Genomic DNA, 25,464 nt, shown 5'->3' with positions numbered 1-25,464 from the left:
AATCCATTTATATTACAAAGCATTCTCAGGTATGTATGTCTTATTTCTTACAGTAATACCACGGTATAGGTGTGAACATTCTAAAATATAGAACTTATTTTTCCTAAAAAGCACAAAGAATCACTGTGTTCAGCCTCAGTTAAACTGTGAAATAGGCTCACTGACTTGGCACCTCTGTTCTGTTTTTTGCCATTTTTTTTCTATAAACCCGTTCCCCAGGTGACCAATGGTATAATGCTATCAAAGTCTCCCTATCAAAATCTGCCTTTCGAAAATAAAGCATCTGCAACAATTACTCACAATGTTTCACCTCTCAGGAGAATTTGCATTTTAAAGGAGAACCAGAACTAAAGCCAAAGCAACCAGCTTTTAACAGGAAATTACAGAGATTAGTGAGGGAGACATTTTTATTTATTTATTTATTTTACTATTTATTTTTTAAATTTTTATTGGGGAATTTTTATTGGGGAATATTGGGGAACAGTGTGTTTCTCCAGGGCCCATCAGCTCCAAGTCAAGTCATTGTCCTTCAATCTAGCTGTGGAGGGCGCAGCTCAGCTCCAAGTCCAGGCACCATTTTCAATCTTAGTTGCAGGGGGCGCAGCCCACCATCCCATGCGGGAATTGAACAAGAAACCTTGTTGTTAAGAGATCAAGCTCTAACCAACGGAGCCATTTGGCTGTCCCGAGGGAGACACCTTTAGATAGAAAGGTTTTCAGTTACCGCTCAAACCAAAAGGTGGTGGCCTTTCATAAAACTTTGACACACTCTTCCCCCTCCTTTTTTATGCTGTAATAGGAATGTAGAATAGAAAGTTCCTCCCTAAACACTGTATGCTTCTAATTTGTACCGTAGCTTGATTGATTCAATAATAGTATCAAGTATAACAATAAAAGTAAATACCGCCTATCATAAAAAAAAAATAACAAAAGCGGTGGCTTTGAATCAAGGCTGCTTTCAATCAAGTTCACTGGTGTCTCCCTACTGGAAAGATGTCACAATGAGTGTTGGGTATTTTAGACAGAGCATGCATTTTGGAGCCAGGCAGATCCAGCTTTGCCACTTAACAGCTTAGGACCTTGTACGAAACTTCCCCATCACGTCGAGTTCCTTAGGGACAGAATTCTGTGACACAGAAGATAGTTCAGTGACTATCACATTGCTGTCAGGGGTTAAGTGGATCCACCCCTCTGTGAATTTTGGCCATAAAAATGCACTGAGGTAGCTCATTTTTCTCGTCTCCCATAAATTCTCATCAAAAGTCGAGGCATTAGGATTTTAACGCCTCATATAGTCTGTGGATGATAGCGATGCGCTTTACAGCCATGACCTTCTCAATATTCTGTAATTTGCTTGACGGAGCCTGGCCCTCTCCTGTTTACAGCATTATTGACGTCCGCACGAGGCACACCGAATAAACAGATAAACGCAGGAAAACTCTTCAAGGGAAACAAGCCATGTCATAGCCAGCAGGGAAATGGGGATGCTATCCTTTTCTCTTTGTACTAAAAGTTCGGAAGTGCCAGTCTGCAGAGCGTGCCTGTGTTGTGAGGAGCGCGGAGAAAGGATCACACGTGAAAGAACAGAGCTCCCCACACACAGCATGGCACTTGGCACCAAGGCTTTCTCTCGACTTTCAGGATTCCCTCCAGGTGTCACAATTCCCCGAGGGCTGAGACTTCTTTGTACCCGTTCCGAGTGTCTGTCACGAGAATCGTTCACCGTTTTTGAGACCTTTACGGTACCAGGCGAAATGCTACGAGTTTCACACGAGTCATGTTATTCGCGCCACAACTCTTTGAAGTGTGTATGGTACTATTTTCCGTCTGACACACGAGGCATCAGGGGCTCAGACAGGTTAGACACGTTTCCCGTAATGCAGTTGGGAGAGCGGGAATGCACATCCTGGGTATCTGACTTCATTTCCCCGGGGGCCATACAAACTTGCCCTTCATGTGTGTGCTGCCAGGCGCACGCACAGCTGAGTGGCAGCCCCAGTGGTCGCTCCGCTGGATCCACCAGGACCTTTGCACCCGCTCCCAGCCACGGACTGAGGATGACGAGCACCGGCCCACTCCTAGGGGACACGAGGCTCCTCCAACACGTGCTTTTCCGCGCGGAACCCTCCATCAGCCTGGCCCAAACTGCTCAGCACTGCGCTGTCGTTGAGGTTTGTCCTCGTCGGTCCTCCGCCGCCCCCCCCCCCTGAGAATTACATCTCAGCAAACAGAGGACAACACCCCGATGGGGTCACAGAGGCCTGAGACTGCAGACGCAGCGGGGGACGAGAACCGTGCCTGCGTAGTCCTGCGGGTCGACAAGATGACCACGGTTTCAGTAACACGTGGGCCGCACGCTGGGTTCCTCCCCGGCGCCCTGACTCCTGACCCCACCCGCCCTGACTCCTGACCCCACCCGGATAAGCTTCGGCAGCTGCTGCCTCCCGCGGACTTCGCGTGGCTCACGCGCGCTACGCTCCCGACAGGACGGCTTTGTCATATTGAACTACCCATGGGCTACAATTGGGGCGTCACAATCAGCCTCCCCAACACGGACCAGCTCCCGTCGCCGAAGTTCCCACCCGAGGCCGGGAGTCAGGGCGACCAACACCAGCGTTTGTGAATCCTGACTCCAGTTGTCTCACCTCGGGCTCCGTAGAAGCGGCTTCTCCGTAAAAGGGCCTTCCGCCTCCGTCGAGCGCTGACACAAAATGGGAGTGAGGTGTCTATCACATTTCCCCGAACACATTGCTCCAGGCGCAGGCCAGGTGTATTAAAATACTCTTTACAAAGTATTTTCCTTCAAACATGTGGCTACGAAAGAACACGTGGAACTCCTTTTTTTCTTCCTGTTTCTTGGTTTTGCCCGCCACACCCTCCGTTGTCTCCCTTTCGCCCGCATCTTATGAGACAGGCAGCATCTGGCCACCCTCCGAGGTCCTGATTTTGAAAAGAGGAGCCGGCCAATCAGAGTGCGCAGCGATGTTTGGCGCTGCCGTTCGAGCCTGGGCTGCCGCAGAGGGTGGGACGGCCGCCGTAGCTCGGGGTGTCTGCCCAGGCGCTGGGGGCGGAGGCATGAGGAGAGCCGCTCGGCTTCAGTGAGCGCACCAGGATGTGCGGGCCGGGGGCCGCGCGCGGGCGGATGGCGGAGGGAAGGAGCAGCCTGTGAAACGGGGTGACGGTGGCACCCAGCCCGGGCGGGGACCGGGACTGGAAGAGGCGCCTGAGCAGCCGGCTGGTCCGGCGGCTGGGCTGAGGCGGGGCGGCGGGGGGTCAGAGAGACGCGCCCTCCACTGGGCCTGCCGGGGCAGGAAGGTCGAGAAGAGTCGTCTGGACAGTTCGCAGGGAGACGAGGGCTGAGTCAGGTGTGGGGGACGAGGGGTCTCAGGAAGCGGCCGGAAGTGCGGAGACGCCGGTAACCGGCGCGGGTACCGGGATCCGGAAGGATCAGGAGGGACACGGGAGGGTGTGGAAGTCGCGGGAAGGATCGGGTGCGGAGAAAGAAGGGCTGTGTAAGGGAGGGCAAGGCGAGGTGTGGCTACCTCGAGGGACTGAGAAGGCGGTGGGTGGGAGCGGGTAGAGGGACGAGGGAAGCGCCGGGGGTCCGGGGTCGGAGCCTTGGCCGGGAGGCAGCGGAGCGCAGCGCAAACCTGAGCGCTCCCGGGAATTGGAAGGCTTGGTGGCGAGCGGGATTCAGGACTCGGCTCCGGCCCCCGAGAGCCTCGGGCGACGGCTCCGGGATGTGGGATCAGAGGCTGGCGAGGCTGGCCGTGTCGCAGCAGCTCCGGGCTGCCTATGGCATTAAGGTCAGAGGCGGCCGGGCGCGGTGCGGTCGCGGGAGACGGGACGCGACGGCCGCGGAAACGGTGGTAAGTTCTCGGGAAGTGGATTGAGGTGTTTTTTGTTTTGTTTTGTTTTTTGTTTTTTTGTCTTTTTTTTTTTTTTTTTTTAAAGCACACCCTGTCTCATCACTTATTAGCAGGTCATGCTAAAAGGTTCATTCTGTATGGATCCAAAAGAGAACGTGGTTGTGCGTCTCATTCAACACCGATGGTCAACTGCTGAAACTGAGAGAAGGACGTTTTTTATTCTTTCCTGGAAGTTGTGGTCGTGGAGAGAGAGTGGCAGGCTGGTGCAGCCCCTGCAGCTGGACATTTTGAACTGTCACGTTGAGGGGGGGGGGAGTGTCGCTGTCCGGTGCTTTGTAGGGTGTTTGGCAGCGTCTTTGGCTTCTACCCATCACATGCCAGTAGCGTCCCATTTGTGACAATTAAAAGTATCTCCACATTTTGCCAATTTATTGTATTTGGAACACGTAGCACTTGGGAAGGGAGACGCCACCCCATTACCACAGTTGTAAGAGTAAGATTTGGAGAGGAACAAGGGGGACCGATACGTTTTCTAAGTGAATCAGTAGGTGAGGAGGGGTGACAGAACATTAGAAATAGGTTTCGGATAATATCTCTATATTCACCAATTTCAAAAAAAAAAAAAAAACAAGCCTGCTGCTTGACTGTATCATATCTTGAGACATGAAGTTATTTGTGTAATGAGTGAGTGGAGAAGCCAGAGTGGAATGATTAAAAAGCTGTTGATAATTTTTGGGTGGTCACAGTAAGGGGATTTTGAAGGAGATTTTTATATCTCTACTGCATCATCCAGAACTTCATTGTGAACAATAAAATAAATTGCACATAATGCATTTTATTTTAAATCTATTTGCCTATTATGGTACTTTCTAAGTACTTAGAGATGAAAACTAATAAAATTAAATTGCATTGCGCTTAATTTATAATTTCTGAAAGATAAGTATGTGGAGAAGAAAACTACTAACAAAAATTTGTATACCTCTTAAATTCTGGAAAAATTGTTTTTGTTGTTTGCAACTGAATGGCAACATATTTGTTTATATTTAAAAGCTACAGTGTTTTCTTTCTGGTTGTAAAACTGGCTTTCCAAGATCTCAAACATAGTTGGTTTTGTCAGTATCTGAAAAAATTTGTATGTGCATTTTTTTTTTCACCTCCTAAGATAAACGGACACCTATCTTTAGAGTCAGATAGACCTAAGTTTGAATCCTGCTTGATCCCTACTAGGTGTGTGATTTTAGGCTGCTTGTTTAATTTTCCAACGCTTCAGTTTCCTTCTCTATAAAGTGATAATAATGGTATCTCTCCTTGGTTGTTTAAGGGATTTAAAAAACTGTAGATTTAAAATCTGTAGATAGGATTAGCACAATGCCTGTCATGTGCTACTTAACTAATAATGGTTATTAGGATAATAAAAGTATTGGGAATAATGAGACTTAAGAAAAAGAAACACCCTGAATTCTACTTAGGTATAACATTTTTAGACTTACAATCAGCTTCAGCATCTGATTTATTTTTGCATTTTGTTTGGTTACATAGTATCAAGAAAATTCTGGTTTACCCAAATAAGCTGTTGTCCATACTAACATTTTTTTTCAGGTAGCTCACCTTGAAATGATAGTTGTAACAGTAGCAAATATTTTTGAATGCTTACTCTGTGTCAGACACTGATTTAAATATTTTGCATCTTTTAGTTTATTTAATTCTTTCTACAACTGTGATTTAGGACCTATGTGGGTACTGAGACATAAAGAATGTTAATTTGATCAAGGTCACTTGATAAGTAGAAGAGCCAGGATTTAAAATTTGGCAGTCCTGCCTCTAGGAGCTTGCCCTCTTAGGCACTGTACTGCACTATCTTTTCTATATTTGTCAATTAAATGGAGCCAGATGCTTGGAAAAGGACTAGTGAGATTTTGTTACTCTTTTGAATCATTAACAATGCTGGATGATTTCTCATATGTGATAAATATAAGGTTAAATAGTATGCTCTTAAAACGTACGTGCTTCAAGAGCGTTCATGGAGAGCGCATGCATCTAAGCTAAATTAACCTTTGTGAGATTAGGTATACCCACATATTTAGCTTTATATAAGGCTTCAATTTATTTATTTTTAAGTCCAGTGAATAGCTACAGCCTTTTAAATTAGTGACACTTTTTAAAGAAGTTTGAATGCACGCACAAAGGTAGTGGTGAGGTATGTACAAACATGCAAGTTAACCAACATACAAGTTTACTCTTGGGGTCTTCAAGTATTAAAATTGGAATGTAATACATTTGAATATGACTTAAACAGTGGTAGTTAAATGAAAATTGGATTAAGTGGTTGCAGAATCTCTACCTTGCGTACCTCAGAACATAGTTCCAATAAGCACTTTTCCATGAACTGTGGAAAAGATAATCAGGTCTAAAAATAACCATTTCTAGTATAGTTTTAGGAAGTACTCAATGAGTGACAGGAATTACCACTGTAAATTGACTTAGCTTTTTGTTCAAATTAGTATTTATAAGGTGACAGAAGGAAGATATAAGGTCATTATTTATAAGGTTACTGAAGGAACCGGTAGTGTTTTGGGGGTGAATGCAAGTGTTTTGGGCCAAATTCTGTTTAAGAGTTTTCTGTTTAAGTGCTAACTAGATTGATTTTCCTTTATGACATTAGAAACTGGTGGAATTTACCACATTGCTGGAGGGCAGTGACTTTACTTATCTTTGTACTCCCAGCACCTAGCATAATGTCTGCTATATATATAGTAGTTACTTTTTACCAAATGTACTGAAAATAATTGTTTTCATTGTCTTGACTTTATTTCTGCTATCTTTTTTTATCTCCTGATATTTTTAACTTGCCTAATGTTTATGAAAATTTATATTATGCCTAATATTTGTGTTAGAGTAACTAAATTTGTCGTTTTAGGGTAAAATATTTGGAGTACCTTTTAATGCATTACCCCATTCTGTTGTGCCAGAATATGGACACATTCCAAGGTAAGCAGAGTTTGAAATGAAGAATAAATATTTCAAACTGGTGTTTGAATGTTTAAAAATAGTCAATGGATGCACACATTTGTTTTTGAACTAGCAAATAATTTCATTTCTCAACAATAATGTAAAAATATTTTGAAACTTTTTCATATTTTAACTTCTTGATTTGTACTCATTCCCAGGGTTGAATTTTAAGGTTCAGCAGTGAATAAAAGTTAGAAAGAAAATTATTTTTGTTCTATTAAGTTAGCTTTCAGTTCTGTACCAATTGTTTTGCCGCAATTTTAATTATATTCAGTAATATTTTGAATTACCAATTCAGTTGTAATTTTTGTATTTCTTGTTCTAGAAATGTTGGGTAAAAGAATGTCTAAGCTAAGATATTGGAGTATTTGTGAATATAAATTACATAACACTAAATTTTCTGTGTCACTATTTATAAATAACCTTTGGACTAACAGCATCAGAAATTACTAGGGAAGTTTACATCTAAAGAAAATATTTTAAAAATATATATAGGGAAACTGTCTTAGCTCTTATTAATTAATTTCCTCTCTGTCCAAAGTAGGGATCATTCTGGCTACTCTAGTTCAATAACCTAGGTTTTTAATCGATGCATTTTCCAAAAGCATTTATTGGACACCTTGCTGCTTAGAAAGGTTTTCCTTCAGCATATAGGTGTTGATTCACAATCTTTATAAGATAACCACTTGCTGTTTTGCTTTTTAAATGACCTATGAAAGGTTTCTTTATAATGATTTTCAACATTTAGATTGCAAAGTCATATTCCCAGTAATAATGACTACATCTTTGTTGTAATTTCGTTGCCTGCTTTTAAAAAAAAAAACTCTTCCGTCAGTTGCCCTCTGCAATGCTCAGCCACTGTGTACCACTATGAATCTGTCAGTTGCTTGCAGCTGACATCCGTTCTAATTTCTTGGTACCAGCTAAGCGTTTAAAGCCAACACTGATTGTTCAGAATTGTTAATGTAAAGAAACTGAGCACATACGAGAAGAATTGTAAGGACTGGTATATATCCAACTTATCTGAGAAGTAATGTTACGGTGAGAAAAAAAACCTTGCCTTATTTTTGGGCTAATGTAGTAGATGGTAGATATTTTGAGCTGTGTATGTTGTGTAAGGTCACACATGGAGAGAAAGAAAAGAAGGCTTTAGACCAGGGGTGTCAAAACTTTTTTCAACGTTTTTTACCAAGGGCCATATGCGGTAAAATACCCAAACAGCTGGGCCACTCACTCGAGGTGAAGTACGTATTGCCTCACCTGGTTTATTTAAGTAAACTAAATATATTTTTGGAATTTGCTGCGGGCCAATTAACAATGGATTGCGGGCCGCAGTTGGCCCGCGGGTCGCAGTTTTGAGACCCCTGCTTTAGATAGTCTTGGGTCATCCTAGCATGTAGGTCTGGCAGAAAAAGGGATCTGGAAAAGGAGTCTGAGAAGAAGCAGTCAGGGAGTCAGCAGAAAAACCAGAATAGTGATGAGGGGTATTTTCAAAATGATCAGGGGATGGTCAGGTGTGTTCAATGATAGTAGAAGATGATGAAGACAATGAATTGACCGTGGGTTTGGCAAGGCAAAGGCCATTGGTAACCTTGACGAGAGTTGTTTTGTTGGAGTAATGGGGTAAAAGTCGGGTTGGAGAGAGTGGAGTAGAGACTGGGCTATGAGGAAGTAGAGGCAATAAAAGTCACAAATCCCATGCTCTGAGTAGAAGCGGAGAAATGGAGTAGGATGAGAAGGATGTAGTATTAAGCGGGCTAACTGAAGTTGTTATGGATAAAAAGATGGGTGTTAGAGAAGAATTTAGGAGCTAGTAACCTTTTATCACAGGGATTAAAGGGATTTGTGGCATCAGAGCTTCTGAAGGGAGTGTGGTGCCTGGTCTGCTGATATACTTTGGCAGAATAATAGGACTTAGAAAGATGCGTATCTGGCCACCTGAAAAGATTTTTCTCTTTCAGTTTTCTTGTTGATGCTTGCACATCTTTAGAAGAACATATTCACACAGAAGGGCTTTTTAGGAAATCAGGATCTGTTGTTCGTCTAAAAGCACTGAAGGTAAGCATATTCTTGAACTGTACTTTTTCTTTTTTTTAACATTTTTTAAATTAGTTTCAGGTGCACAAAACAATGTAATAGTTAGACATTTATCATTTATATCCCTCACACAGTGAAAACCCCCTCCCCCATCCACTATCCCTCTGACATTGCACACAGCCATTACATTTCCACTGTCTCTGTTCCTAATGCTGTACTCCACTTCTTGTAACCATATATATATATGTATATATATATATATGTATATATGCACATATATATACATAAATATATACACATATATATATTTATAAAATTGTAGTTGACATTCATTATTGTTCAGCTTCAGGTGTACAATGCAGTGATCAGGCATCTACATCATCCCTGAGATGGTCTCCCTAATGAGACAAGTGTCCATCGGATACCCTACAAAAACTTTACAACATTATTGATTACATTCCACAAATTGACTTTTGTATCCCCGTGGTCATCTTGTGGTTACTGACTGTGCTTTCTAATCCCCTCACCTCCCCCTTATCCCACCCCCCCATCTAGCAACCCTGAGGTTTTCCTCTGTGTCTCTGAGACTGTTTCTGATTAGTTCATTCATTTATTATTTTCTTTAGATTCCACATGTTAGTGAGATCATATGGTATTTGTCTTTCTCTGTCTGACTTATTTCACTTAACATAATGTTCTCTGGGTCCATCCATGTTGTTGCAAATGGTAAGATTTCTTTCTTCTTTATGGCTGCGTAATACTCCATTGTATAAACGTACCACAGTTTCTTAATCTAGTCATCTACCGATGGGCATTTCGATTGTTTCCATGTCTTGGTGCTTGTGTGTAGTGCTGCAATAAACATAGGAGTGCATAAATTTTTTTGAATTAGAGTTTTGGATTTCTCTGGATAGATACCTAGGAGTGGAATTGCTGGATCATAAGGCAGTTCCATTTTCATATTTTTGAGATACCTTCATACTGTTTTCCATAGTGGCTGCACCAATCTGCAATCCCACCAATAGTGCACAAGCATTCCCTTTTCTCCACATCCGCGCCAGCACTTGTTTGTTGATTTATTGATGATAGCCATTTTGACTGGGGTGAGGTGGTGTCTCATTGTGGTTTTTATTTGCATTTCTCTGATGGTTAGTGAGGTTGAGCATTTTTTTCATGTCTGTTTGCCATCTGTATGTCCTTTTTAGAAAAATGTCTCTTCATGTCCTCTGCCCATTTTTTTTCTTTTTAAAGAGTTTTTATTGGGGAAGGGCAACAGGACTTTATTGGGGAACAGTGTGCACTTCCAGGACTTTTTTCCAAGTCAAGTTGTTGTCCTTTCAATCTTAGTTGTGGAGGGTGCCGTTCAGCTTCAAGTTGTTGTCCTTTCAGTCTTAGTTGTGGAGGGCGCAGCTCAGCTCCAGGTCCAGTTGCCGTTGCTAGTTGCAGGGGGCGCAGCCCACCATCCCTTGCGGGAGTCGAACTGGCAACCTTGTGGTTGGGAGGACGCTCCAACCAACTGAGCCATCAGGGAGCTCAGTGGCAGCTCAGCTCTAGGTGCCGTGTTCAATCTGAGTGGCAGGTGGCGGAGCCCACCATCCCTTGCGGGACTCGAGTTAAACTGGCAACCTTGTGGTTGAGAGCCTAGTGGCCCTTGTGGGAATAGAAGCTGCAGCCTTCGGAGTTAGGAGCACAGACCTCCAACCTCCTGAGCCACCGGGTTGGCCTCTCTGCCCATTTTTTAATTGGGTTGTTTGTTTTTTTTGGAGTTGAGTTGAGTGAGTTTTTATAAATTTGCGATATTAACCCCTTATCTGATATATCATTGGCAAATATCTTCTCCCATCCAGTAGGATCCCTTTTTGTTTTATTGATGGTTTCCTTTGCTGTGAAAAAACTTTTTAGTTTGATGTAATCCCACATTTTTATTTTTTCTCTTTCCTTGCTGAGGGGATATATCAGTAAAAATCTTACTCCGGGTAATATCTGTAAAGTTTCTCCCTGTATTTTCTTCTAGGAATTTTATGGTTTCAGATCTTACATTTAAGTCTTTCATCAATTTTGAATTTATTCTTGTATATGGTGTAAGGAGGTGGTCCAGCTTCATTTTTCTGCATGTGTCTGTCCAGGTTTCCCAGCACCATTTATTAAATAGACTCTCTTTACCCCACCGTAAATTCTTGCTTCCATTGTCGTAGATTAAATACAGGCATGGATTTGATTCTAGGCTCTCTATTCTGTTCCGTTGATCTTTGTGTCTGTCTTTATGCCAGTACCGGGCTGTTTTGATTACTGTAGCCTTGTAGTATAATTTGATGTCAGGTATTGTTATACCTCCCACTTTGTTCTTATTTCTCAAGATTGCTGAGGCTTTTGGGGTCTTTTATGGTTCCACATACATTTCAGGATTATATGGTGAACTGTAATTTTTCTTTTGTACCACTTTTTGATTTGATTTTTCCGATCGAAATATTTGGAGGTATTACGTGAATCATTGACAAAAATTGAATTTGCAAATAGTTTTTTTTATGACAGGAGAAAAAGAACTTTTTTCCAAAAGAAAATGTATATCATTTGTATAATTTATTTTTTCAGTTTTATTGAAGTATAATTCACAAAACATTTAACGGGTACCACTTGATGTTTTGATTTACGTATATGTTGTGAACTGATCGCCACAGTCAAGCTATTTATATAATAGTTTGTAAAATCAAAGTTTACAAAGTACTTTTAAATTTGTGACCCTGTTTCTATAAATGAAAATAAACACTTTTAACATTGATTTTAGCCTTCTGAAAGGGAGTGGTATGTCTTAAGGCAAAAGTTAAGAGAAATTCATTAAAGAAAGCTCTTTAGAGTGTAAGAAAGGATACTTTATTTGCATTGTACTCTTAAGCCCCTAAATGCTCAAGATAATTTTATTTATTTCAGAATAAACTGGACCATGGTGAAAGTGGCCTGTCTTCTGCACCTCCTTGTGATATTGCAGGACTTCTTAAGCAGTTTTTTAGGGAACTGCCAGAGCCCATTCTCCCAGCTGATTTGCATGAAGCACTTTTCAAAGCTCAACAGTTAGGAACAGAGGAGAAGAATAAAGCTACACTGTTGCTCTCCTGTCTCATGCCTGACCACACAATTGATATATTAAGATACTTCTTTAACTTCCTTAGGAATGTTTCTCTTAGGTGAGTAGTAAATCTTGGGAAATGATAGTTTAATTTCTCAACTAGCTAGATTTACCCCTCTAGATAATGAATTTCATTTGGAATGGAAAATTTTCTAAAAAATATTATGTATTTCCTTACTATAAGATGTGTACACTGTATAATTTAAGAAACAATATACCAAATGATTTAATATTTCTTTGCTGTCTTAGAGTCAACATTATGAATGTCTTAAAAAATTTTTTTATTTTATTGGGGAACAGTGTTTCTCCAGGGCCCATCAGCTCCAAGTCATTGTCCTTCAGTCTAGCTGTGGAGGGCACAGCTCAGCTCCAAGTCCAGTCACTGTTTTCAGTCTTTAGTTTCAGGGGGTACAGCCCACCATCCCATGCAGAAATTGAACAGGCAGACTTGTTGAGGGCTCACGCAGCCACCCCTCCAGAAGCTCAGCGGCAGCTCGTTGTCTTCAATCTAGTTGTGGAGGGCGCAGCTCACTGGCCCATGTGGGAAACAAACTGGCAACCCTGTGGTTCAGAGCTTGCACTCCAGGCAACTGAGCCATGCGGCTGACCTATGAATGTCTTAATGGCTTATTGATGCCTATAGGATTCTTTGTCCACTGAATGATTTCAGATTACAGTGTTTTTAAAATGTTTTGCTTTTCAAATTTGTCCCCTCTCCCTGATATCACTGAGCCTGTTTGTTTTAGACATACTTCCTGCCTTCTAATTCACATTTTCTGTGTGTGGATTTGAAAATCAAATAAACATGTTCAATTTGTATGGAAAAACAAAGTTTGCATGATTTTTATGATGTATATCTAAGCACATATAAGCTGTGTATTTCTGGTTCAGTCTTATTTCAAGCCAATCATGTAGATGGATAGATGAAGGGTAGCATATTTTCCCCCATGTTTGGTAAAGTAAGAGCTCTTCAAAATGTGCTTAATACATTATTTTTACTCCATATTTTTTATCTTTGGCTACATCTCATAAAACCATTTTTCATTTAAGGTCCAGTGAGAATAAGATGGATAGCAGGAATCTTGCAGTGATATTTGCACCAAACCTTCTACAGACAAGTGAAGGACACGAAAAGATGTCTGCTAACACAGAAAAAAAGCTACGATTGCAGGCTGAAGTAGTACAGACTCTTATTGATTGTGCATCAGATATTGGTAAGATGTAGCTGCATTATTAAATAATGGGATTTGTTTAAATGAGGGAGATCCCAGCTTCTTCCAATTGAACTATGAAAACAACTGTTAGGAAGTTGGTATATACTATTTAAACATTTCTAGGGGGAGTTGAGGGAAGATCTTAATTGTGAACGTTTTCCGTTAGGGCATGTTCCAGATTTCATTGTGGAGAAGATACCAGCTATGTTGGGTGTTGATGGTCTCTGTGCTACTCCGTCACTGGAAGGTTTTGAAGAAGGTGAATATGAAACTCCTGGTGACCATAAAAGAAAGCGAAGACAAAGTGTAGGAGGTAAGTGGCAGTGGCAGTCCGTTTTGTGGGAGTACAACAATGTGTTTTCATCTGAAATGCATTTGAACATAAAGAAGCAGAAGCTATAGTGTATTGGTGCTTACAGCATAGTTGGAAAGACATGGCATATGCATGGGAAAAGTGAAAATGACAGTACAGTCTAATAGTAGATCTTTAGCACAAATAAAATGTGTTCAAAGGAGAAAAGTTCCCGGGGTTGTAATGTCAGGGACTCTGCAAATAGGAGGTCAAACTGACCCTTCTTAAAGAATGGGTAGAACTAGGGGAAGTGGGTGGAGGGTAAGAATACTTGCATCCTGTTCTAGATGAGAAGGCTGCTATGGGAAAAGATTTCTGTAAGGAAGAAGTGATTCTGTAAGGAAGAATTGCTGTTTGTAAAAAGACCGGCATGACTTGATTGAAGCATTCATCCTAATCCTTAGGATGATACTGGGTGAGCTGAGTGTGAGGCTCAAGACTTAGAATATTAAGCTGGGTGTTGGAAAACCATTGAAGGTATGAGAAGAGGCATAACATGATTAAACTATTTTAAAAGTTATCTGGTTTGAAGAATTGAGACTTGGAGGAAAATTAGGAAAAAAAGTCAGAAATATGTGGCATTTCAGATTATAGAGGGAACAGTTGTCTTTCCAGTATTTCTTTCCATACTCCTGATTTCGCTGTGCTGTTCTAATTGTGTGTTATTGGCTGCTGGGGCTGAATCTGTTGCTCCATTGTTTCTTCTCTCTTCTGCTCTGGCTCTTGTTTCTCTTCTTTTTTCTTTTTTCTCCCGCATATTAACCTTGTTTGTCTGCCTAGGTGCCTTGAAGTTTGGCTTGTTTAGCCACTGCCTGCCAATTAGATAGAGCATTGCCTGTCTTTGTCTCTTCAGTGAGGCTTTCAGTGAGGTTTGTGCCTATTTCACTTGAGGGTGTAGTATTTCTCAATAACATATAAGTGAGCTATAGCTGAACTTAAATATTATTTTGAGTGATACTTAATGAACATATATAAAATACCTTTGTGTTTCATTGTGACTGAAAATTAGGAGCATATTTTTGCATGAAACTATTCCTGTTAAAGTCACAATTTCCTGATAGCTAAATCCAGTATATATTTTTTTGGCCTGTATTATTCAGAATCTCTTTGACCACTTGACTATTTCCTTCCAGATACTTTTTTTTCTTTCTTTCTTTCTTTTTTTTTATTTTTGTTGTTTTAAATCATACTATGCTTCATTGTTTCCCCGCCTCTAGCTATTTGTTCTGGCTCATTTCCTGGATTTTCTTTTTCTGATAATCTCTTAAATGTCCCATTGTTCCATACTTGATATTTTCACACTTTTTCCTCTTCTTAAGTGATCTCACTCACTTTCATTTTTAAAAACTACCATTTCTGGGCTTATGATTCCCAAGTCTACTTCTCTAGCCCCGGTCTCACCACGAATGGATTTATATCCATTTAGTGTCTCATAAACATGTCTAACTCTTCTTTGAATAATTTCCTTTTTCTTTTGATGGCACCATTGTCTGCTCAGTCATCAAAGTTAAAATTCTGTATGTCCTTATTTACTTTTTCCTCATCCCCACATCCCACTGTTTACCAGATCTTGTCCCTTTGATCTCCTAAAGACTTTCTTTTCTGCCTCTATTTTCCACTGATGGCTGCCTCTGTTCATCTCTTGCCTGGATAATTCCCACTCTTCCTTCAGGTCTCACCTTAAACATCACTTCCTCAAGGATACCTTCATTGGCTCCCCAATCTAAATCTGTTATTGTATTTGTACTTCAGACTGTTTATCCCATTTGTCATTATGTATTTAGTATTTCCTTGGTGTATTTAATGTTTGCTCCAGGAGAATAAGTTCCACGAAGGCAAAGACCATGTCTGTTTTGGTCACTCTTACATCTCCAGGGCTAGGTACAAAATAAATATTTGTCGAATGACTTAGTAACGTACTTAGAAGAACCGTCAGTTAGTTTGCCTGCCTCCAAGGAGACTTGCTCCCTTAAGTGTATCTTTCACACCTGCTGCCAAAGTAATTTTTCTAAAATGCAGATCAGTCAATTTTGTTCCCCTTTGTCTTTGGAGAAGTTCAGTTTCTTGAAAATGATACACAGGCCCTGGTCTGCCTGATACACAAGGCTTATTATCCCTTATCATATCCACTGCTCCCTGTTTGCTCTAGCAATATCAAACTACTGGTTTCTAGTATGCATAAATCCTGTTTTAATTACTTACATGCCTCTGCATGCGCTATTAACCTTGCCTCAAACGTTACCTTTCTACCTAATCAACACCTACTAATTCTTCAGAACATAGGCCGGGTTTTACTTCCCCTGAAAAGCTTTCTCTCCTGCTGCCATTTCGTCCCTTTCTCTACAAGTAATGCTTTCCTCTTCCATACTCTTTCTGTACATTATACATTCTTGTTTTACGTTCTTTTGTTTGTTTTTTTTTGAGTGGGAAATAGGGAGTATGGGAGTATAAGTGGAATGGAATAAAAATACATCTTTTAGTTTTTTATTTCTGTTTTGAAACAATTCCTTTTAAATACCCTCACTTTAGATACCCCGACTTTAAGAATGTATAATCTGATACAAACTTAGACACTAGACCACAAATATCGATATGAATTATTGGTGAACAAAAGGTAAATGTTAGGTTACAATTGATTGTATGATTATATATGCCTTGCATTTCAGATTTTGTTAGTGGAGCCCTAAATAAACTTAAATATAACAGAACACCCTCTATTACACCGCAACAAGAGAGAATTGGTAGGTATTATACGTATTTATTTAAATGAAAATTTCTGACTTATTTTGGTTTAATCAAATCCAATATTCTTTTTAATGGAGATATTGTAGTATAATACTATGCTGTGACATTGCTAATTACATTGGATATAATGAATCCAAAATTGTACGTAAGAATTTCTTTTAAGCTACTGTTATATCTTTAATTTTTTAAATCATGCTTTCCTATTGCTTGTAAGTTGGGTGCTATTGAACATGTGAAAATAACTCAATCTTATTTTGTTTTAAAACCAGAAGTTTATTAGTGTATGTTCCATTTTTTATCTTGGCTTGCTTGTAGCTGCAATTATGTAGCTCAGCAACAGACAATATAATAATTTGTTTTGTTTTCCAGATTGCATAAATTAACTGGTTAATACTCAGTTATTAATGAAAAGCAAAAATAATGTTTAGATCAGTTTTTGTTTCAACTCTTTGATGATAATTTTCTTCCCTATGTTAATATTCTTTAATGTGAATTTTATGCATCTTAGTCTATTTGGTTTCAGTTTCTACTGTTTACCTCTTTTTTAAGAATCTTGCCTATTTGCCACTTGCCTATTTTTATTTTGTGGAATTGCATAGTGTTTATTTAGATGTATAACATACATTTGATAATGTAAACATATTACCCTAGTCTTTGGTTAGCCCTAAGTAATAGATTTATAAGAATAAATTAATAAAACTTTTGTATTTTAGCCTGTGGGAGAAACAACAAATTGTGTTTTTTTTTCAGCCCAACTATCCGAATCACCAATGATTCTCACACCAAATGCTAAGCGTAAACTGCCAGTAGATTCTTCTCATGGTTTCTCAAGTAAGAAAAGGAAGTCGATCAAGCACAATTTTAATGTTGAGCTGTTGCCAAGTAATCTCTTCAGTAGCAGTTCTACACCAGTGTCAGGTAGCAATTATAATTTATGTAATTGGGTTGTAAACATTACCATGAGTCCCTATTCTGGGCAAAGAGCTATTTCATAATAATACTTTTTTTAAATTTTTATAAAAATTTACTTGAGCCAAACAGAATAAACCTGGAAGCAAGATCTCAACAGACTGAGAAAAATGTTTCCTAATACCATTCTTTAGGAGCCAGAGCTTTATTCTGTTTTTTATCAATCTGAATTTTTATGAAGTCCCTAATTTTTAAAACAGACACTGGTCAGTATAACTAATATGTATGTGTTTTATGGCTGTGCTCATTGAGCATTATGATAAATGGCTCGGAGTGAGCATTTGGGCTTCTGTGCGTAGCACTGGTGCTCAGGTGTTATGTGATTGGGCATGCTAAATTCTACTTTAGTTATTTCTGGATCTATAGCTATGGCTGTATTGCTGTCTTCTGTTGGGTTGCCAGAAGTTTGATCATCTCTGAATCCAGACTGGGGTGGGGGTGTTACCATTGGTGTAACCATTATGAATTGCATTTTCTTTGGGGGGAGGGGTGGTATTTTTAATGTTTTATATTCAGTTTTTATAAAAGCTTTAAAAACTTGGTTTGCACTGTTGTAGCATGGTTTCCAGACCCCTTACCAGCCCAGCTATTTTCTTCCAAATGAACTACACAAGTTCCTAATTGTGGCCGACCAGAGCCTCCAGAGGATAATATCATATAATCATGCCAATTTGAAAACCACATTTTTATTAGTGTGGTCTTAGGTTGAGCTGGCTTCTTTTGCATTGTAGAATATAAGCCAATCATATGAGCCAATCATATTAACTTGTGGTCAACCCAAAATGAAACTCTAATTAACCCAGGGTCCTCCATCTCATATTTGTCTCACATTTAGTCAAAAGGTGAGTGATCTCTAATTCTTTTAGATTTGTGTTGGTTTCAGACAATGGTAAGAGTTCCATTTTGAATTCATTAGCTGGGTTATCAGATCTTCTCAAAAGCCTTTCTTTTGTTTCTATTATCCAAAAGGTTTATATTTTCCTTGTTTGTTTTATTTAAAAAATTGAACAGAATAGCAACTTGTTCTCTGTGTTCCTTCACAGGTTTTTTTATGGTTCATTAAAGTATAATAAGAACTCTGAGGCTATGTCTAGCTTTTTCAGTATTCAGAATTTGAAGACTTAAAACTCCTTTAAAGTAACTTCATGTTTTCTTGATATTTAAAAGCTTTTCCACTTTGAAGGACTTTTTCCACATGGCACATGTAAATTGTAGTTCTGCCTGCCTCATTAGCTTTATAACATCTCCCCCAAGGAAAGAGCTTGTTGATTCCTTCTCTCCAAACTACCCCCAAATAAGTTAAACATTCTTATGTTATTGTAATGTTAGTATGAGCCTGCTTAATCAGTGAAATATTTTTAATAAAACATTTAACAAGTTCAACAATAGTAATCCTATTATTTTAACGCACTTTTTTTTTAAAACCCTACCTTGGAAGAATTTGATAAATTCCATCTGCAAAATGCTTTTTAAAAAATGTATAAAGTCAACAATATTAATCTAAAATAGCATACCTATTTATAATTACTTTCATACTGCAGTCCTAGAGTAAAGCTACCTGTGTCACATTGGGTATATTATATTGGCCTCCGAAATTTTCTTTCGCCAAATGCATCCTAAACTCACTATAATGGTTGTAATAGTTTCTGTTTTAATAATTTAAAAAACATAGATGTCTCTGGGGACCCATGTGAATTCTTTATCAATACTGGTGATGAGTTGAGAGGGTTCATGTTTGTACAGTGTATCCTGGGCGTAACTCAAATATAAGTCAAATGGATATGGAACTTCTGTTCATCACTATTTTTTTCCTAGTTTCTGTTATAGGCAGCTTCATGATGTAGTGATAAATAACGTAATCAGAATGAGCTGTAGTAACCGCCGGTTGTTAGCATGGAACATGGCAGTAGTCAAGTGATTAGAGATGTGTTATAGATAATTTATTTGCCAAAAATATTGGACAAGTTGTACTCCAGAGTCAGGTGGACAGCAGTTGGCTAGCAGGTGCACACTGGATACTCAGACTCGAAATTGTTTTTCAATAATTAATATTTTATAATAGCATTAATTAATATTATGTATCAGGTACTGTGCTGGACTTTTAATATACATTATAGTAAGGTTTATATTCAATCATGGAAGTTCATTTTCAGAGCCTAAAGCCATTTAGTAAGTGGTGAGACCAATTCAAGTCTATCTCGAAGGCTTGCTCTTTCTCCAGTCTGCAGCTATGCCCACCCCTCCCTTGTATTTCTAAACAAGTTTAAAGCAAGACTCCAATGTGAAAGCAGTGTTTAATCTGACTTCTAACGGGCATCTGAAAATTAGAAAATTGATACTTTTTTTTTTTCTAATTGAGTTGAGTTGGGTTATTTGGCTCCTGAAATTTTTTTACCAGAAATTATGTGATTTTGTTGTACCTTGGGGGTAGAAATTAAGATTTTTAATAGTTTTTATTTTGAAAATAAGATATGTGGTACATTACATGTGATTGTTTTTATAGTTCACTTTGATACAAGCCCAGAAGGGTCATCTCAGAGTTCACTCTCTCCTGTAGCCATCAGTGGAAATCATTTGTTCGGTATAGATGTGCCAAGGCGAAGTAAAAGGATTGCAAGCAAAAAAGTTTGCAGGTAATTTATTCAGGACATTTTGTTTTCATTGGATAATTGTTTTGTATATATAATGTAGTTAATAAAATATTTTGTCTTTATACTGAGAATCATAATTTTTAAAAATTCCCTCTGCCTTTATAGTCTTATTAATCAAATGCCCATTATGTATCCTCTAGAGAAAAATTCCTAATTTGAGGCCAGTTTGCTTGCTTAAAATACTGCTTCATGTTGATGTGTGTAATTTTCAAATTTCCGATTAATTTAAAAAGCTAGTCTATTCTAATGATTCTGGTTTATAAGTGACTAATGTGTGATGGACAGGAAAGATAAATTTTATTTGCAAATACGACATGTTCATATATGGTATCATAAAGCTTAATTGATTTTAGAAAATTACTACACTATTCACTTACCAACAATATGACTTGCTCTGGACATTCTCTAAAATTTCAGTTTGCAAGCATTTTTCTAGTTTTATGTATGCTACAAACTGACGTTTCTAATTCTGCTCTTTTAAGAGTGGAATCAGGAAAAGCAGGCTGCTTCTCTCCTAAAATCAGTCGTAAAGAAAAGGTTCGAAGATCTCTTCGTGTGAAATTTAGTCTGGGAAAAAGTAGCAAAGATGTAGTAAGTATCTTTCACCATTTTTCCTTGATGTTCGTGTTAGCATAAAGCTGTAGATTCGATGCTAAAAAATCCTCTTGATGCTGCCCGCGCTCCAGTTAGTCCCATCCACTGCTCCTCGTTAGGCCGAACTCTTCCACGTGAATGTCTCCAGTTCCTCCTTACATCGATTCCAGTGAGGCTTTCCTCCCCAACACTCACTGCAGCTGCTCAAGGCCACCCATGAATAAGGTCATCGCTGCTCCAGCCATTGGACAAATACCAGCACTTGTTTGACCTGACCTGCCTCCCTCGTTTGACCGGGCCGATCACTTGTCCCTCTTCAGTGCACTTTTTTTCCTTGCTTCAGGGACACTGCACTCATGATTTTCTTCCTTCGCTGGTTACTTTTCTAACTCCCGTGTATCAGAGGGCCCAAAGCTTTGTCGTTGGATTTATCTTTTCTTTCTCCACTCACTCGTGGTGGTTGGTCACTAGTTTTAAACGTCATATGTTTACTTGAGGCTTTCAAGTTTATATCAGAATGCTCTCCTGAACAACTTGGCTGTTTCTTAACATTCGTTTCCTTACCTCCTAACTTGGATGTCGATCCAATAGACATTTGGGTATAACCTGTCCCAAATAGAGTTCTGGTATGCATTTCTTCACTGCCTCTATTTCCCTACTTCTCCCCTTCTCCCCCAACCACACTTCTATCTGCAGTCTCTGCCATCTCAGTTAATGGCAACTTGTTCTTCAGTCACTTAAGGCAAAAACCATGCAGGCATTCTCAACTCTGCGCTTTCTCTCACACGCCCTATCTAAACCCTTAGGGAATCCCGTCTAATTTTTGCTTTCAGAGATATCCAGACTGACCAGTTCTCACCAGGACTACATTTCTAACCTTCTCTAAGTCCTGTTTTCTCGAACGTGGATTACTGTAGTAAGCTTCTACTGCTTCTACCCTGCTGCAGTACTATAGCCAAAATTATCCTTTTAAAACCCAAGTTAAGTCATGTCACTTCTTTGCTCAGAAGCCTCCAGTGATTCCTCATTTCACTCAGGAAGAAAGCCGAAGTTCTTAGGTTGACTGCAGCCCTCCACATGAGCTGTTCCCAGCCAGGGATCCCTCTCCTAGCCTCTTCCTGTCACTGCCCCTTGTACACTCAGCTACATGCGCTCTTGCCGCCTTGCTGTCAGTCAAATGTGCCAGATCTGGCTTCCGCCTTAGAGACTGCACTGGTATTTTCCTCTCCCTGGAATGTTTGTTCTTCATCTAGACCATACATTTCAGAAGATTTTGGTCTTGAGGTTTATATGTTTGTTTGCTTGCTTGCTTTTCTTTTCTTTTTTTTCTTTCACTATTGTGAACAGTCCCTGGCACAGAATCCTCAAAAATAAATTTTTTTAGTTAATGAATACATGAGGCTGTTTTTATTTTAGATAATAAAATATCAACTAATAGCCAAGTCAAATGCGTAGTTTTCCCCAGCATGCATGCAAGTATATTTGTGTTCGCTATAAAATTGTTATTTAATTACATATCCCTTTCAATTCACTATAGAGGGTTTGATAACTATAAAAAATTTGCTTTGTCTTAATATTTTGAAAATTAACTGGTTCATTTCTTAACCAGAATTTTTTGAATTTTTCTTTTTTGTACAGAATGGATGTTCTGGTGTCAATAGATTTGAAAATGTTGGTCGACGACTTGCAAATCAACAAAGTTTAAAAAATAGGATTGGATCTGTAAAAACAGGTCTGCTTTTTAGCCCAGATATTGATGAAAGATTAACAAAGAAAGGTAAAGCTACATCTCTACATTGTTGTTAGGAGTTTTACCCAAAAAGCCTACTTTAGTTGATTAAAAAAAAAAAATTTTCCCCCAGCTTTATTGAGATATAATTGATGCATAACCTTTAGTTGTATTTTAATGACAAAATATGTTAGGTAATTTACTATTCTAGAAATTTAAAATTCATGTTCGAATAATGAAAATAGTAGAATTGGCAATGTATTTTTCTGTAAATAACTGGAGGATGCTGATGAATGTAAATGTGAAATGTTTGACATTTAAAAATTACTTTTAATATAATTCTTTAATTTATTGGAATATTAAATGCTTAGTAATTTTATTTACCATGTATTTGTATAATATTTCAAAACTAGGTAAAATATAAATGATTAAAAACCCTGAACTGCTTCATTTTAGGTTCAAAAAAGATTAGTAAGTCTGAGGAAAACTTACTAACTCCAGAGCGACTAGATGGGACAAGTTACCGGATGTCTTGGACAGGACCTAGTAATTCATGTTTTCAAGGAATAGATACAAATGAAGCTTCTTCGATAGAAGGAAATCTTGAGGTGGAAAACTCTTGTTTGGAGCCTGATATTACAGTGGAAAAGTCATCTGTTAATTCCTATGAGCTCACTCCTTCTAATGTACACAGTAAACATAATAACATAACTGGAAGCTCTCTTAGTGGTAGTGAAAATAACTTGAGCACAGAGACTTTGTTGAAAATTCAGGAAGCATTTTCTGAATCCGGAAGTAATCTTTATGCATTGATAAATCACGGGCAGTCATCAATAACTAATGTGGGGAAAGAAAAATTAAATGAAACATCTTTTTTAGCCTGTAGCCTAGAGAAAAATCTATTTGAAACTAATGATTTGAATGTGATAGGATCAGAGGAATACCACACTAGTAAAGGTGAAAATCGTTTTTTAGAAAGAGACTTCTCACTACACCATACTCAAAAATTAGATAGAGAAGCAACTATAAAATGTTACTCAACTCAGATGAAGATGGTACATGAAGAAAGCATTCATTCAAATACACCGAATGATTATTTAAGCAAGCAGGAATTGCCCCTCGATGACCAAATGAAGAATCAACATTCCCCAAGGGATAAGCTAAATACTGAATTAAGTAAGGACAATGTGACTGAAGAAAACGTACCGAAATGCACAGCTTCTGGGGAGGATGTGGCTAACACCTCTTCCTCAGAGCAGATTGCATGTAATGTAATCAACTTGTCAAAACCTAGGCCTGTGAGAATGGTTCAACAGCAGTCATTGGTAGAAACATGTGATACAACGGTTTCTGAAAGTTTACAAGTAACAGAGCATGGAAAGGTTTCAGACCATATACAGTGGTTTAATAAGCTTTCTTTAAATGAATCAAATAGGACAAAAGTTAAGTCACCTCTTCAGTTTCAGCGTACACCTGTCCGTCAGTCTGTCAGAAGAATTAATTCTTTGTTGGAGTATAACAGACAACCTGTGAGGCATAAATTGGCACGTCTTGGTGACACAGCTTCTCCTCTGGTTAAATCAGTGAGCTGTGACAGTGCTCTTCCCTCTTGTGTAGAAAGTAGGTCAAAAGATTCCTCAATTTCATGTACCCAATCAGGTCCTAAAGAACGGAGTTCTACACCATACACACAGTCAAATGATGCAATTTTAGAATCAAGCATGGAATTAACTTCTAAATCTTTCTCACGGATGAAGAGGCTCCCGGACTCCATGAATGCTTCTCTTAGGTCTACCAGAGTTTATAAACAGAAAGTGATGTCCGATGACCAAATTAAGGTTCCCTTTGATGATCTCACAAATCATGCTATATTAAAATCTGTTGTAAATAATAATATGGGCTCTTCATCTGAGATAAATAACAGGGTCCTTAGGAAACCATCAGAAAGGGAAAGGATCTGGTATAAAGGTTCTCCCAAAAATCCTATTGGAAAAGCTCAGCTACTACCAACAAGTAAACCTGTAGACTTATAATTGGTAAATGTTATATTTTGTAGACTTGTAATTGGTAAATGTTATACTTTGTAGACTTGAAATTGGTAAATGTTATACTTATCCTTAATGTAAATAAAATTAGCAGTTGGTTATGTGACTTGAAAGGTAATCTACATGTTAATTTGTAGCTCAGGATCATTGTTACGTGATGGATTTTAATTTCACTGCACAAGCAACTTGAATTCTTATGCTTATAAAAGACTGCTTTGTTTTTCTTAACTATGGCGATATTTAAAACTTTAATTTTATTGTGATCTTTTAAAGCAGAGGTTACACTTTACTTTTTAAAAGAAATTGTTGACTGGGTTTATAAGAAATTTTTGAAAATTGCATGAATTCTATTTTTTAAGTGCGATAGGAAGAATGGAATGAGTTGTGTCAATTTCCTGTTATTATTCCTCCTAAGTCAATAAAAGTTTCTATAGGACATTTCTAACATGTAAAGGGAAGAGACAAGTCTTGGAAATCTTATTTCTTGAATTAATGTTTATTGTTTTTATCCAAATAACTAGAGATTAGCTTGTTTCAATAGTATCTCAATCCCTTCTTCCTATTTGGGGCAAAGTAATTAGGTTTCTATTGCCTGTAGATGTGTAGAGTGTGTTCCCTTGAATTAAGAATAATGACTAAAGCATAATAATGACCTGAGTGTCCTCATATAGTATGATGCTGCAGGAGTAATTGATGACTTTTAAGCCATACTATTTTTTTAAAGTTAATTTGCACAAATACATTTGTGTCTGTTTTGTCCGATACAGAATTTAAAATTGAGGAAGAATTAACTTGAAAAATTTAATCAAGGTGATTTCTTATGTGGAGATGCTTGATTTTAGAATTTGAAGTAGTTGATGTACCTCCATATTTACCTTGGACTCTTTCTTACATGTTAGATTCTTACAGAAGCCTATGATGGTTTTGTATGTAAATGTTATTTATTTAGCATAGACATTAAAGATAACTTTCTGAAAATGATGTCTGAGACTCTAACGAAATTCAAAGTACCTTTTAGAATTTGAACCAAATTGTCAAGCAAATCTATTTAAGTTTATATTTTAAATTATTAGAAATTACAAATCTTTAAGGAAGGAGTAATAACACTAGAGGTTCTTCTCTAAGT

The 25,464-nt window shown here is 38.6% G+C and overlaps 1 protein-coding gene across 2 annotated transcripts; it reads left to right on the top strand.

Moving 5' to 3' along the window:
• Nucleotides 1-3,056: 3,056 nt before the first annotated feature.
• ARHGAP11A (Rho GTPase activating protein 11A) lies at nucleotides 3,057-25,312 on the top strand. Of its 2 annotated transcripts, none has more exons than XM_081048865.1 (12): nucleotides 3,057-3,869; nucleotides 6,787-6,857; nucleotides 8,840-8,936; nucleotides 11,844-12,097; nucleotides 13,090-13,253; nucleotides 13,420-13,566; nucleotides 16,272-16,346; nucleotides 17,101-17,268; nucleotides 19,823-19,952; nucleotides 20,453-20,561; nucleotides 22,203-22,341; nucleotides 22,750-25,312. In XM_081048865.1, exons 1-12 carry the CDS (start codon nucleotides 3,741-3,743, stop codon nucleotides 24,324-24,326), a joined length of 3,060 nt encoding a protein of 1,019 aa, XP_080904991.1. In that variant the 5' UTR covers nucleotides 3,057-3,740; the 3' UTR covers nucleotides 24,327-25,312. The 2 variants fall into 2 exon arrangements, with proteins under 2 accessions (XP_080904991.1, XP_080904992.1); XM_081048866.1 differs by having other exon boundaries at nucleotides 3,310-3,869; nucleotides 19,877-19,952.
• The last annotated feature ends 152 nt before the right edge of the window (nucleotides 25,313-25,464 follow it).

Source organism: Rhinolophus hipposideros (assembly GCF_964194185.1).
Source record: "Rhinolophus hipposideros genome assembly, chromosome: 5".
Classification (NCBI taxonomy): Eukaryota; Metazoa; Chordata; class Mammalia; order Chiroptera; family Rhinolophidae; genus Rhinolophus; species Rhinolophus hipposideros.
Note: the sequence above shows the minus strand (reverse complement) of the source record. Positions and strands in the feature narration are given on the sequence as shown.

Bases quoted from the DNA above. Each gene is read 5' to 3' on its own strand.
- ARHGAP11A (XM_081048865.1), top strand. From the start codon at position 3,741: ATGTGGGATCAGAGGCTGGCGAGGCTGGCCGTGTCGCAGCAGCTCCGG. The intron at 13,567-16,271 runs GTAAGTGGCAGT...CTTGCATTTCAG, and splicing joins GCGAAGACAAAGTGTAGGAG to ATTTTGTTAGTGGAGCCCTA. The intron at 22,342-22,749 runs GTAAAGCTACAT...GCTTCATTTTAG, and splicing joins TGAAAGATTAACAAAGAAAG to GTTCAAAAAAGATTAGTAAG.